Source organism: Asterias amurensis, chromosome 13, assembly GCF_032118995.1.
Source record: "Asterias amurensis chromosome 13, ASM3211899v1".
Lineage (NCBI taxonomy): Eukaryota > Metazoa > Echinodermata > Asteroidea > Forcipulatida > Asteriidae > Asterias > Asterias amurensis.
The window spans coordinates 20746699-20762846 of NC_092660.1; the positions used below are offsets into that span (position 1 = coordinate 20746699).

The 16148-nt window shown below is 38.8% G+C and overlaps 1 protein-coding gene across 1 annotated transcript; it reads left to right on the plus strand.

The window, feature by feature from the left end:
- The first annotated feature begins 52 nt into the window (after window positions 1-52).
- On the plus strand, window positions 53-11443 carry LOC139946435 (uncharacterized). Its single transcript, XM_071944083.1, has 8 exons — window positions 53-170; window positions 1525-1679; window positions 2364-3350; window positions 4008-4152; window positions 5317-6078; window positions 7029-7115; window positions 8649-8812; window positions 9399-11443. Exons 2-8 carry the CDS (start codon window positions 1530-1532, stop codon window positions 9483-9485), a joined length of 2382 nt encoding a protein of 793 aa, XP_071800184.1. The 5' UTR covers window positions 53-170; window positions 1525-1529; the 3' UTR covers window positions 9486-11443.
- Window positions 11444-16148: the final 4705 nt, after the last annotated feature.

Sequence of the window (16148 nt, forward strand, 5' to 3'; positions counted from 1 at the left end):
CAGTCCTGCCTCTTGAGGGCGGGCTTTAACTAATATTTGTAAATAAAAACTGTGTTGATGGTGTAAATGAATCTGTCATCTCCTTCGAACGATCGGAGCTTGCTTTAAAATCAAAACATCCGAATGATTGAATGACATCAAAGAAAGGCTCAAAAACAAAATGCTTTGAGGTAAAATTAGTGGGTTCAACGGTTTTGTTGATGTGATCATGGATCATGAATCATGTTTACTCATTTTGTTTGGGATTTGTGTCGTGTTTTTGTGTAGGAGTAGGACTGTAGGCTATATATTATAGGCTACACTGTAGGTACATGTAGTCTAACTAGTAACTCTAACTAACCGTTATTATGTAGTCCTAAACTCTTAAGTTCTAACTGTAACTCTAGTTGTACGCTTGTTGAATTTGCGGGGCATAGCTTTGGTTAGTGTAGGGCCCTACTACCATTTAATTTATACATTTTAAATTCTAACTTATTTAGAATCTAAATAAGTTAATAAATTTATCCTTGGTTGATTCTCTCGACTTGAAGTAGGCTACACTTCTATTTCTAAAATTTTGAGAATTGCGTTGTTCCTTCTCTCCCAAACCCAAGACTAGCTAGAGTAATATAATAACATAATAATACAAAGTGTTTTATTAATTTAATGGATGTTTTTAGCATCATGATGATCATTCAGCGCCATGGTTAGTTGCGAGGCGGGAGGAGGGTCGCGTTATTCGCAACTAATGATGGATGGTCTGATTGTGGAAAACACACAACACCACCATTGAGTTCCACAGGCTACCATTTACCATGGCTACACAAATTAATTAAAAGTTCCGCCGCTACAGCCATACTACAGTGCAGTTGCCTGGGTTGACAAATACAGTTCAGTAGAATTATTCCATGAGTTAATCCAGTTAATTATTCAATGAAAAATCATCAACTATTTCATATTTGCTCATTGGGTCTCACTCACAATATGGGGTTACAATTTAGTGAGTGTACTCACAGTCACATACATGTATTGTATCCAGATTAATAAGCAAACGCACTGATTGACATCGTCATATAGTAAAAATAATGGCCTATATTATAAATGCAATTATAGTGACAGCTTAGTGAGCATCAGTCTAAAACAAAGCATGTATCTGGGCCAATACTTAAATGATATTGTCAAAGACTAGTAAATATTTTGTTGGCCCCTTTTGACCCAGCATACATGGCATATGAAATAGAAACCTGTCAATGTTTAACCTAAATAAATTGGTTATCAAAGTCACAATAGGCTTTAAAATAGTGAAAATGACAAACTCCTTCACTGTTTCACCGTTAAAACGCTAACTGATTTAACTGTTTTTGTTGTTTTGCAAAACTGGCATTTGACAGTTTCAAGTAATAATTTGAACTTAAAAGTTAATTGAAGTTTTCCTACATAACAATTTTTAATATCATAAAAGCTATTTTTTGTTTAAATCTTTGAAATTTGTTTACTGTTTCACACACCATTATTTGATGCATTTTTGCAATTTGTTGTCCACAGTGAAGATGCAAAGGAAATTTTCTAACCAGCCGTCGGTTCTTGAAAGAGCTCAGAAACAGCTTCAAGGAAAGCGTTTGTCTGCCACCAATAGAGGGCCTGCTTCAGCCGATCGGTCTGCCAATCAAGAACGCAGGAAAGAAGAAAATGATCTTGATGTAAGTTTCGATCAGGTTTGCTGCTAAAGCGCTTGTGATAACTGATATCACATCTTATTAAAGGGTTTAGGTACTTTGTGCGCAATGTCCACAGATTTACATTAGACTCGCACAGTTTGTTGATGATGATAGTAGAAAGCTTCAATTTACTTGCTGAGGTGCTGTAGTTTTTGAGAAATGACATGTTCAAGAGTAAAAAATTTCATGAAAATAGTTTCCCTTGTGTTTTAATTAATACGTTTTACATGCTAACATAATCTGTGTGAGTTGTTTTACTCATTTCTCAAAACCTACAGCACCTCAGCAAGTAATATTTTAAGGGAAGCTTTCTACCATCATTATCTATTGTACCCAAACCCTTTAAAGACTGGACGCTTTTGTTGTCAAAGACCAGTCTTCTCTCTTGGTGTACAGTATCTCAACATAGTGCACAAAATAACAAACCTGTGAAAATTTGAACTCAATTGTTTGTTCGAAGTTGAGAGATAATAATAAAAGAAAAAACACCCTTGTCACACGTACATGTAGTTGTGTGCTTTCAGATACTTGATTTTGGGACCTCAAAATCAAGTATCTGATTTGGCTGGTCACTGAAAAGATTAAGGCAAATTTTGTTTTAATCTTTACACTACGCACAGGTCTTCTAGATCATTAATTGCCTCTTATCTGATTGCAAACTTTCAGGCCTATCTTAGTCAGCTCTCCCGCAAAGTCACTATCAGCAGCGGAAAGAAAACAAAAAGCACACTTAGTGATGATTTCAGTGACATCAGCATCTCCAGTGATGGAGGTCAGGAGGGACAGGCGGCCAGTCTATCAGCCAGCCGTTTCGTTAAGAAAAGCCACAGTCAAACAATGGTGGACAGTGGAAGCTTGCGGCGGAAAGCTGAGGCTACCTCTGGGGGAATATCTATGAAAAAGTCTGCCACAACTCCAAATTTTCTGAACAAAACAGCACCTGTGTATGCGTCTTCAGCTTTGCAGAAGGCAGCCAAACTTGGAGCAAAGTTTTCAAAACAAAAGAGAAGCACCGAAAACTTGCCAGATTCCGATAGTGACTTTGATATATCCCTCAGTGATGAAGACAATCTTACATCAAAAAACAAGACTAAGTTCACAAAAGAAAACGTGATTGGAAGTAGTAGGAAGAAGTCTTCAGGAATAGGAAAAACCTCGTCTTTCAGTCACCTTCAGAGCAGCGATGAGGATGAACTTATGAAAGATGGCAACAAGTTCTTAAAGAAGTCTAACAAGCCTTTATTCTATGTTAGTGAAAGTGACGGAGAAGACAATAACTTTGGCAGAGATGGCAATAAATTTCTCAAAAAGTCTGCCTCGAAGCAGTCAACAAATCTCCCACCAAAACCTGATCCAGAAGAGGAAGCCACAAGTAGGTTTTTGAAAAAACCCACCTCCAAAACAACACTACAAGACACAAAGTCTACCACATCCAAGGCAAAGATTAACGAGGACAGGTTCCTGACTTCAACCCCAAAGAAAGAGGCAGTCGCATCAAGCTCAAAGCTTCCTCAGAAGACCTCGGCAGGGTTGGGACTGGATAGTGATGAGGAGGATCTACAGGAATTCATCATGAATCTGTCGCCCTCTAGCTCACCAGATATTCCCCCAATCCGAGAGAAGAAGCAGGTCACACAGAGTAGTAATCTTACGGTGAGAGATTTCAACTTTGTAAACATTACATTGTAATATATTGTTTAAATAAAAGCATTTTTGTTCTCCATACATTCACACATACATGTAGTACCTAGGTGGTTAATGTCAAAAGCTTTTTTTTTCATAGTTGCAAAACCAAGTTGATCGCCTGTTGTTTTTTAACCTAGCCATGCTAGCAGAGTATTTCTTGAAGGAAATAGAATGATCTGATGCAAACAATATTTACCAACCAAATGGATAAGTTGGTAACTTGTTTGCAACAGCTAATTCTGTTTTTATATTTTCATAGTTCTTCATCTAGAGGATGAGGTGCAGATCTAGGGGAGTGGTCGAGGTGGATGGACCCCTTCCTACTCTGTGTTTGCTGAATACATAATTAAATAGTGGTTAAAGTCCCAACTCATTTTAAATTCTTGGGGTGGAGGGGTGGGGGGGGGGTTGGGTTGGTAGTCTCTAGACCCATAGAGGAGACTTCAATCTCTTTTATAGTTTATAGTTATTGTACTTAGTCACACTCCTGTTTAAAACACAAATTCTCCAGCAAAATCAATTAAATTTTTCTTCAGATTTGCATCTATAGGTACCTTGTTTTGAAATTGTCCAGAATCAAGATGTTAAACTTGTGTTCTTCTTCATCTACATTTTGGACATTAGGAAAGCAAACAAACCTCACCCAGTCGGAGACCAGCTACCCCTGGTGTTAAGAAAGTCTTTAGATCAAGAGAAGATTCATCAGACGATAGTGCAGTGTCATCAGAGTCCATTGTTACTGAGGGTTTACAAGAAGACATCTTCAGCGGTAAGATTGCTAACACGTACATCAATTTATTCTTCGAAAAGAGTTGGGTGCAGATGTGGGATTATCCAGAAATGTACTGACCCGAGAAGTGGGGGGGGGGGGGAGAGAGCAGGAGACAACTGCAGAGGTACAAATTGAATTCCCTTCATGTTGATTGAGGAAAGTGTTGCAGTTGGCAGCAGAGGTCAAAAAGGGACCCTACACATCATCAAAGCCAGACTTCCAACTCATTGGTTGAACTAGCCTTGCTCAAGGCAGTCGAATTATTCACTCCGAAAAAAGACCGCCGCTGTATAAAAACCCACCCGTATTCACTGTGCGTAAAACCCACCCGTATTCACTGTGCGTAACACCGCACAACACGATGCCCCCGTACACTATCCGCATGCGGAGGCCGTCAGGCCAACAGCCTTGTAGGATCTGTGTTGAAGCCACTGACCTCATTACTATAAGTAGCGAAGAGTTCCCACGGTCAGCTCATTACCATAATGCCCGCGAAAGACGAGACATGTTTACCTCACACACCACCACCACGGACGCATGATAGGGTCCAAAGGTCGTGATAAGGGAAGTGCGTGATTGGACGTCAAAATGAATAATTCATTTGCCTCACATCCTGTGTTGTCTGATAGGTCTGACGAACGATATACATATTCATGAGCTGCATACTAGCATATCCTCGAGCCCCCCCAATTTCGTCCACTATTGGAATTTTTTCAATACAACACATTAAAACGGGAAGATACAGATCCGACAAGGCTGTCGGCCTGACGGCCTCCGCATGCGGTTAGTGGTGTACGAGTGCGATGACTTGTGTGAACAGTATTCGTGCGATGTGACAGTGTGTATACGGGTTGGTCATTCGGTGTGATCGCACACACCATGCACAGGGTATACGGCGGGTGGGTTTAGAGCTGCGTCTTTTCAGAGCGAATAATGCAACTGCCTTGAGCAAGGCTATGGTTGAACCTTAATTGAGGACGCGGCAGTAGGTGCTTAGTATTGCCAACTTGTCTGGGGCTGATGTTTGTTTGTCTCAACAATTTTTCTGAAGTTTCCTTTTTTTTGGGGGGGGGGGGAAATCATACCGGTTGAAAAAATAAAGTGAAACTTGTTGGTGTATTTTTGTACAATGTTTTTTTTCTTCTTTTTTTACTTTTCTAGGTATACACACTAAGTTAATGCAGCTGGAAGATTTAGAACCCATTGGGATAAGTCCAAAGCTGGCTCCTGTATCATCCTCCAAGCCAAAAGTTTCAGACAAACCAAACAAGGACATAGTCAGTGACATTTCTGAACCAAGCTCCATCAGGGAGGACTTCCTCTCTGGACTGCAAACTGTTGACGATCTTCTTGCTAGAGACACTTATAACCAGGGACGAGGAAGCCCTGCGAGAAAAAACAGCTATCAAAGTGATTTTGAAAGTGCTGAAGATTCCATTTCTGAAATTCTGTCGGATATCAGAAGGTCTGGTAGCAAAACACCAAGGGAGGCATACGCTGAAGACACGTTTACGTCTCAGTCTGTGTCGCTGTCGCAGACCAACACAAGCACAAGGACAGTACCAGATTCTCAATCTGAGGGTACCAGTGGACAGGATACCAGTCAAGGTAGAAGGACATACTCTGATAGTGGAGACACCCTCACTAAGGCAAGCCTGAGTGAGAACTACAGCGATGATTTTGACTCTCGTCATACAGACTCTGATGTGGAGGATCTTTCCTCTGATGATGAGAGGATGCGGACAGATTCTGTAACTCACAGTAGGAGCTTTACGTCTTATACGGAGAGTAAGACAATCACTAGAAGTGAAACACCAAGAAGGAGCAAGAGACGAGATAGAGATAAGAAGAAGACCATGAAGACTCAAGATGCATCGGTTCAAGCAGATGGAGCTACATCAGCTACTCACCGTTGGCTAAGAGGTACCAAGTACCAAGTAACCCTAACCCTCCCAAATCCTCTTAGCAAGTTTTCCGGTAGTGGAAGATTGAGGACTGTAAGCCCAACTAACAATTGCTCATCACTGGCCCACGCTACCAAATCTTATCAAAGTCAAAACATTTCGTTTTTGAGTGACCTACATGTACATGTAGGATAAGGACTGTATGCCAACGTAAAAATTATTGCATATTAATAAATACCTTGGACGGTTTCAAGTCTCTGATTGGTCAAAACCCGGTCACGTGTGAGAGTGTTAACAGTGGTATAAAGAATAAGTGGTAATAGCGAATAAGGGGCCACTAAATCAGCATACATTGTGTAAACCTTGCGCGTTGCGCTGTATCGCACGCTTATTTATATCCCTGTTAGTTTCATTGCAACTTCGCGCACTTACGCGTACGCGCGCTGAAAATGTATCAATTTTGAGTGCGCGCGTGTAACATGTGCGCGCGTTTAAACTGACGCCGAGCTCATGCGCGCGTTTTAATGCACAAGGAACAGCTATCGTCCAATCATTTGCCTCCTTTGACCCCAGTGAAGGCGCTGAACAGATCATTATTTCAAAGAGTCACTGGTCTCAAAGATCAGTAATGTGATTAACGCACGAAAGAGATGGGAACCATCAGAAGCTCAAATATGGCCCCTGAACATGTCTGGAAGTACAGCCGAGAGAAAAGTCACAAAATTTGGACAATTTTAGCCGTTTAATTCGCTAAAAAAAGTATTTATTAATGGGAATAACAGTGTTCGTACCCGGTCTTCACTGCGTGGTAATGACCTTGGTTGGTGGCTGCGCGCCAGCCACCAACCCGGTCATTACCACGCAGTGAAGACCGGGTATTCGCACTGTTATTCCCTAAATAAAAACGATTTTGAACTGTTGACTTGAATTGTTTTCTTTTTAAGATTTGTGTAATCTATTTGTTTACAGATTTGGATTTGAGTGCTCTTGGTACGGTGACCGGCGTTGACCCCACCCCGGTAGCTATGCATGTCATAAACCCACAGGCTCTAGAAGGTATGGTCATTGTGTAACTCAAGAAAATAGAAACCCATGCTTTTATTGGAAAGGTGTTGTAAAATAATTAAAGTGACAGGCATTTCTAATAATATAGGAATATTTATGTAGTTGCTCATATCTTTTGAGAATGTACTGTTTTGTTTACAGGTACTGTTGTATTGGTGCAGTTTTTTTTGTTTGTAATAATGCTTTCTGTTATGCTTACATAATTGCTGTAAGTTGTATTTTTTTTACAGCATTAAATGTTGGGATTTGAACAAATAATTGATGTTTTTGCATTTTGTTTACATCAATGTTGTTTTTTGTTTACATCATTGACATTATTTTGTTGTTATTTGTTTACATCATTGACATTATCTTTGTTGTTTTTTGTTTACATCATTGACATTATTTTGTTGTTTTTTGTTTACATCATTGACATTATTTTGTTGTTTTTTGTTTACATCATTGACATTATTTTTTTGTTTTTGTTTACATCATTGACATTATTTTTTTGTTTTGTTTGTTTACATCATTGACATTATTTTGTTTTGTTTGTTTACATCATTGACATTATTTTGTTTTGTTTGTTTACATCATTGACATTATTTTGTTTTGTTTGTTTACATCATTGACATTATTTTGTTTTGTTTGTTTACATCATTGACATTATTTTGTTTTGTTTGTTTACATCATTGACATTATTTTGTTTTGTTTGTTTACATCATTGACATTATTTTGTTTTGTTTGTTTACATCATTGACATTATTTTGTTTTGTTTGTTTACATCATTGACATTATTTTGTTTTGTTTGTTTACATCATTGACATTATTTTGTTTTGTTTGTTTACATCATTGACATTATTTTGTTTTGTTTGTTTACATCATTGACATTATTTTGTTTTGTTTGTTTACATCATTGACATTATTTTGTTGTTTTTTGTTTACAGCATTGACATTATGTTGTTGTTTTTTGTTTACATCATTGACATTATTTTTTTTTTTTTTTTACATCATTGACATTATTTTTTTTTTTTTTTTTACATCATTGACATTTATTGTGATTTGTTTGTTTACATCATTGACATTTATTGTGATTTGTTTGTTTACATCATTGACATTATTTTGTTTTGTTTGTTTACATCATTGACATTTTTTTGTTTTGTTTGTTTACATCTATGACATTATTTTGTTGTTTTTTGTTTACAGTATTGACATTATGTTGTTGTTTTTTGTTTACATCATTGACATTATTTTGTTTTGTTTGTTTACATCATTGACATTATTTTGTTTTGTTTGTTTACATCATTGACATTTATTGTGATTTGTTTACATCATTGACATTATTTTGTTTTGTTTGTTTACATCATTGACATTATTTTGTTTTGTTTGTTTACATCATTGACATTTATTGTGATTTGTTTACATCATTGACATTATTTTGTTTTTTGTTTACATCATTGACATTATTTTGTTTTGTTTGTTTACATCATTGACATTATTGTGATTTGTTTGTTTACATCATTGACATTTATTGTGATTTGTTTACAGCATTGACGTCCTACAGCCCAAGTATTTTAGCCATGAATGAGATGTTACTTTCTCAAATACGCCACACTCAGCAGACAATACAAGGATCCCTACATCTTCACCAGACCTTCATGGAGAACATCCAAACGGATTATAACTACACAACAGTGGAGGACACTAAGGAGGTAAGACTCACTGCTTTAGCATCTTGGTGTGGGGGGGCATCTTCCTGCACCCTATGATAATTTCTTCTTGTTGTTGTGTGGTGTTTAAAATGTGCCAATCCTTGCATGCAGGCATAGTTTATCATTTAAAGCTAAAATCAGTGAGATTGAATGGTCAAACGGTAGGAGGGTTGACTGTGTACAGTGTATATGCATTCACCACATGACACCAAATTGCGGCTGGCATAGCTTATCTATCATACAAAACCACACTGGATGAATTTGAATTGCCAAACAGTAGGAGGGTTGACTGTGTGCTATGTTGATGCATACATCACTTGATACCACTTTACATGCTCGCATTGATATATTGAAGGAGGACTGACTGTGAACTGTGTTAATGCATGCATCACATGATATTGCAGGCAGATGTATATAGTATATATAATCTATTTATTCAAACAGCCCAACAGACAGACAGACCATACATTTTTGGGGTACATGTGTACCAATCCATTAATCATTTTGTGTACTAATTTTTCCCATCCTTTTTATATTTTTATTTGTTAAAACAAAGAACCAAGTTACACATTCTCTTCCTTTGCAGTACATTCGTAGACATAGACGACCCAAGCTGACGATGGAACAAGCTTTAGCTGAAGTCAGAAGGGAAATGGAGGAGGGTTACAGGTAGAAATAGACTTTCTCTGTGGGTTAAATGGAAAGATCTCGGTTGTTCTGTATATGACAATGTCGAATAAGTAGTTGGTAGCTGTGTGAGTTAGGTAAATGCAAAGAGGAAAATAAAATGTAGCACTTTGAAGGGGTTTTAGGTACTTTTTGTACAACATGAAGCAACATGTCAACAATTTTATAAAACTTATGCGGTTTGAATATATTGATGGTAGAAGGATTCCCTGAAAAATATTACTCGCCGAGGTACTGTAGCTGTAACAACACTGGACACTATTGGTAATTGTCAAAGACTAGCCTTCACAGTTAGTGTATCTCAACATAATATGCATAAAATAACAAACCTGTGAAAATTTGAGCTCAATCGGTCGTTGAAGTTGCGAGATAATAATGAAAGAAAACAACACCCTTGTCACACCAAGTTGTGTGCTTTCAGATGCTTGATTTCGAGACCTCAAATTCTAAATCTGAAGTCTCAAAATGAAATTTGTGGAAAATTACTTCTTTCTCCTTCAGAGGGAGCCGTTTCTCACGATGTTTTATACTATCAACCTCTCCCCACTACTCATAACTAAAAAATGTTTTATGCTAATAATTATTTTGAGTAATTACCAATAGTGTCCCCTGCTTTTAAGACATTAGTAAAACAATGTCACAAAAATAATTAGTTCTCAGAAGATGAAATTTATTTAGCTTGTACACTGTAATTACGTGACTCTGTTGAAAACTAATTAAGCTAAAACTTCTACAAGTAAATTACATGTATATTACATACATCGTCATGCACAGTGAGTAGGTATTCATGTCATGGCCAAACACTTGATCCACTCAGTGTATTAAAACCGTTTAATGACTAACTACATAAAGTACTGAATAAATATGTGCATGAGGTTTCAAGACCAAGGTTTATATACAGTCCAGCACAGTCTAAACAAAGGATGGTAATGAGTCAGTGTTGTACTGGACTGACAACAATCCACAGTCCTTATTTAGTCCACTGCAGCACTCCCTCATTAACATCCTTTGTTTAGACTGTGCTGGATTGTAAATAATTTAACCATTTTTATAGAGAGCATAACACATGCTGATATAGATGTATTTTAACCTTTGTTGAAGTTGTTTTTCTCCATTGCATCAGATGAAGGAATCGTTGCCATGGAAGCGCATGAGAAAGTCCATGGAAATATCGATTTATTACTAGTTGGCCATTAAAGGCAGTGTACACGTTTGGTAATTACTCAAAACATATATTAGCATAAAACCTTACTTGGTAACGAGCAGCGGAAAGCTGTTGATAGTATGAAACAATGCGAGAAACAACTCCCTCTGAAGTAACTTGGTTTTTGAGAATGAGGTATTTTCTCACTATTATAAATAAAAAATTCTGTCTGATGAGTGTACACTATTTTGTACGACAAGGGTGTTTTTTCTTTCATCATTTTCTCGCAAGTTCAAGGACCAATTGAGCTAAAATTTTCAGAGGTTTGTTATTTTATGCATAAACAAAAATGTTGGGATACACCAAGTGAGAACACTGGTCTTTGACAAATACCAAAGGTGATTGGTGTTCAGTGCCTAAAGTGAGCTACATTTGGTTTCCTGTTTGCAATGTTGAATAAATGAGATGACTCGAGCTATAGTTTTATTCTACCATGGTTCCCAGTAGGAGGGAAAGTGTATAGCTGTTTATTGGAAGAGTAATATAATTATTATCCTGCACATTGGGTACATTCACATTTTGTTAGATTGTAAATGTAACTTTTGTTGTAACATGACTTAATTTAATAATATGCCTTTGTAAAAAAATATTTGAAATGGTTGATTCCTTTGTCAATGTGAGTATTTGTGGCTTATTATGAACTCATAATATGTATGCGGTGGGTACCGTCGTGTGTCTCCCATTCTGCGCAGTGAACAGGTTGATCGATAAATATGTAAGGATGGTGTAATGTACTTGTCTAAAACGTTTTGTTTGTTCTCTATGAAGATGAAAACAGACTCTTCCAAATCGTAAAATGTGTTTGCTTGTTATTTTGTTTTTGTTTAAAAAAACATATCAGCTAACAACGGTAAGGAATTTTAAATACAATGCACATTTCTCGATGCAAATAACCCCTTGGTCAAGAATGTATGAGTCAGGTAGTTTTCTTGTTATGATCTGCTGTGTTTTGATTGTGTCCGAACACGCCCCCATTATTGGCCGGGCCAAAGACCCGTCCCGGTGTGGCGGTTTCAACTTTCCGCTGTGTTCAGTTTTCCGAATGACCAAATACGGTAGCATTACGATATGCGATGCCTGCGCACAGCAAGCGAAAGTAGTCCATTTTTAGTGCCGTATTGAGTCGTCCGTTACCCACCGGTAGCTGTCATGGCGGCGTCCACGAGTCGAGTACAACTAGCGGCAAACGCGTGGATCGTATGAGTTGTTTTATATGCAAGCAGAGTGTGACCTGCCTAAAGTTGTACCCATGAATGCATGTAAAGAGTGGGGCAAGAGATTATGTGACTACACAGAAAAGAATCGTAATATAAACAATTTGGGGTAACTGCTGAGAGAACTACAGTACTCGCCAGGGTACTCGCGGCGGTATATCTGAGGTCACCCGGAAAACTGAACACGCCGGAAAGCTAAAACCGTTCGAACAACGTGATGATATGTCCGACTACATCACCCGGAAAACTGAACACGGCGGAAGACTGAAACCGCCACACCTGGCAAGCGCATGTGTCATGCCATGTGTATGCCATATGCAAAACTCCCCATTTTTTTTTCAAAGGAACACGTTGCCTTTGATTGGTCGAATTGGTCTATAAAAAGCCAACCTCGCCACCGTGGGCAGCGCGCCGTATCACGCTAGCTCTGCATATATGATAGAGCAAGAAGTGCCGGGAAAAAAATGGCGCGGCGAGATCGATCACCCCTGGGAACGAGGTTGATAAAAAGCGTTTGAAAACCGTTTGTTATGAAATGCATATGGTTGGAAAGATGTTTTAAAAGTAGAACACAATGATCTTCACAAATATGCCTCGAAATTGCGTGGTTTTCCTTTTACCTCGTCGGCTAACACGGTCGGCCATTTATGGGAGTCAAATTTTTTACTCCCATAAATGGCCGACCGTGTTAGTTAGCTAAGCAAAGGAAAACCACGCAATATCGAGGCATATTTGCGTGGATCATTGTATTGTACTTTAAAAACAACTTTCCAACCATATGCATTCTACAACAAACGGTTTCAAACGCTTTTTATAGACCAACTCGTCCGATCAAAGGCAACTTGCTCCTTTAATGTTAATAGCTATTTCACAAGACTAGAATCTTCTTGAGAAAGAACTTTCGACGCAGTTTAACTTAAATGTTGGGGATTTTTGGGGTTGAACAAAGAATTGACAAGAGTGGGATTCGAACCAACGACCTCCGGATTAACGTGCCGGCGCTCTACCAACTGAGCTATCTAGCCCTATATTGGCGGTGTCCCTATTTTGTCAATATCTTTGTTCGGGGGTGCCAGTCAGAAGCCATATAACCGTTAACTGCCGTGTAGCCAGGGATCACACCCAAATTACGATACAACCTGGGAAGCGGCAGCTAGGGGATCACCTTAAGGGGATGCGACTTTTTGTTTCAGATATCAATATAAACCACAAGGGAAACTGACTGGGTAAATTTGTAAATGATTTTTGGGGTTGAACAAAGAATTGACTAGAGTGGGATTCGAACCAACGACCTCCGGATTAACGTGCCGGCGCTCTACCAACTGAGCTATCTAGCCCTATATTGGCGGTGTCCCTATTTTGTCAATATCTTTGTTCGGGGGTTTCTCACAGTGTTTTATACGATTAACCTCTCCCCATTCCTCGTTACCAAGTAAGGTTTTATGCTAATAATTATTTTGAGGTAGTTATTACCAATAGTGTGCACTGCCTTTAATTGAGGCTGACATCGAGGTAATCTTGAATGGGAAAGTCACGTTTCCTGCTCAGGTAGGAAACTAAAATCGATTATGTAACCATGGAAACGCACCCAATAATACGCACGCGTGGGACATTGAGAACCCTCCTCAAGGCGAGGGCGCCCTTCTCTACGCCGACATCTATACTATTAAAAGCGTAACCCGCGCCATCTTTGATTGAAAATTAGAAGGTCCAGTGGCATGGCATCCTTGTGGAATTCAACACGGTTGTGTCGTTACAGACGTCGGGTTGCAAGTCTACAAAACCCTGAACCGAACTCCCTCTTACGACTTGTCTGATTGGCTGGAGTCACGAGCGATATCTCCTTACATGTGTGGTTGTCTGGTTTTGATATGGGCCACCTGTTGGTCGAAGGGGGAAGCCGTAGGCTGCGCACAGAGTCACCTCTGTGGTTGTCTGGTTTTGATATGGGCCACCTGTTGGTCTAAGGGGGGGGGGGGAAGCTGTAGGCTGCACACAGAGACACCTCTTTAAGTGGGTGGCAACCTCGGACTCCCATTAACATTCCAGAGTGACTCATTGATGTTTCGCAGAGGGGTAAATGGCATTGTGTATTTACCATTTTGTACAGGGGGGTTTAATTTCGCGTGTTAAATAAAAAAAAACATTAGGCTTTAATACATGCATCTGTTACATACGTGTTTATTACAATTAAATAACTCATGTAGGCCTACCCAACTTTCCAGCATTTTTTAAACGCATCAAACAGCAACCCATTGTTGTGAAACTTTATTTGTCCCATTTAACTCTGCACCATTAGTGGTTGAGTCCATATGTCATCCCCACACACAGAACGTATACACGCAAAAGTTGAAACATTTTCAAAAAGAAAGTAAATGCATTACTGATTCTTTTCATATACATTGTATAGGTTTTGCCAGTTAAACCTACAAAAAAGTACATGAACTCACCGTTTAAGAATAGGTATGCTTTCATGGTTACGAACTTTGTGAAACATCAACGGCTGTTTTGAAGCTGTAAACGAACATTCCATTCAAAGTTCTGAAGTAACAAAATTGTTAAAACGTTGCCTGGTCAGGACTCAGGGTGTAGGTTTTGCCAAATCCTTTTTGTATTAAGCAATCGGCCGTCGCGTTTTGTTATCGAAAGAGCCCTCATGTGCAGCTGAATCGGGTACTTTTTACGAATTTCTCCATACAAAAATCCAATCCTACGAAATGATTATTACCTGTAAGAATACCTCCCTTGCCCCCACATTACCTTTTACAACATTTGTATACTACAATCCTCCTCATCTAGCGGGGTGCTGCGCGAAGCGCGGCATCCCGCTAGTGTGTATTATGGTTTATTAGAGTCACAGGTCTAGTCTTGGTTCCAAGACCATTGGTGTTGCGCGGTCACACACAACCAACGTTCCGATTATGCACGGCAAAAACTGTCCACGCTTGTAATGAATGAACGCTAGCGGGCGCTGTTTCTCTGATTTACGGATCTCACCATGTCCTGTGCTCACCATGGTCTTGGATATTTGCAAATTGAAGGCGTGGCCAGACTATGTAAATTACTTTTAATGTATGCAATATTCATATCACGTGACGAATTGAAGATGACTATTCAAACTAGATCGAGTCAAAGGTCAATATGATCGGCGGTCTATTTTTAATAATCTTTGTTTAAAGAGTGATTCCGTGGTCATTATAGGCCTATTAAAAGGAAAACAGTGAAATTTTAAGTATAGGTACCTATTCAGATTATGGATACGTGACGATTTGAAATCGTAAATAATGGTCAAAAATCGAACGTAAAATTAGCATTCAGAGAGTCCGTGTATCGGACGCTGTATGGCCCCACGGCGTGGAGCAATCGGAACGTGAAATAAGCCTTGTGGAATATCACGTACCGCCCATGCCGTGTCTCGTGGGGGTTGGAGGTGTTAAATCCCAGGTGCTATGAACTCCCAGCTTGCGGGTATCGAATCCGTTGTTTCTTATGATCGCAACGTTCCAATATGCTCCATTTTAATTCATGGCCCCTAATTTCTTTTTGTTATGAGTTTTCAGGTAATTTTGATGATGTCAAAACGTAGGAATATCGCATATTGTTATATTGACAGTGTTATTGTGTGAGTAGCTTAAAAAAATTATGAGAATTTTTTATAAAAGGTTTAAATAAAAATAATGCTAAAACAAAATTCCCTCAAAGCATAATTTTGTCAAACAAAGTATTATTTTTTTAGTTCTGTGAATGAAGAGTTATTTTTGAGGTAATGATTAAACTGGGCAACTAGTGGAATTTAATGACCTGACTATTCGCCTCAAATAACTGGGAGTTGAATAGCAGTAGTCGCCGCTGGACAAGCAATCAAAACTCGAAATTTCTCATGAGTTATTCCAAAAGATATTGTTACGACTACATTAAAAAAAAATGTTATATGGTTACGTTCCAAGCTACGCAGCTACTCGGCTACGTTTACGTTCCAAGATACGCTTAGGTCTACGTTCCTTCAAGTTACACTATAATATCAAAAGGTATGTTTTCAAGCCCGAGTCAAGCTACGCTTACATTCCAAGATACGCAGCTACGAATTATGTTCCAAGATATGCTTACGCTCCACCAAAAGATACTGTTACGTTCCAAGCTACGCAGCTACTCAGCTACGCTTATACACTCCAAGATACTAATAGGTTACGCTACAATATCAAAAAGTACGCTTTCAATCCCGAGTCAAGCT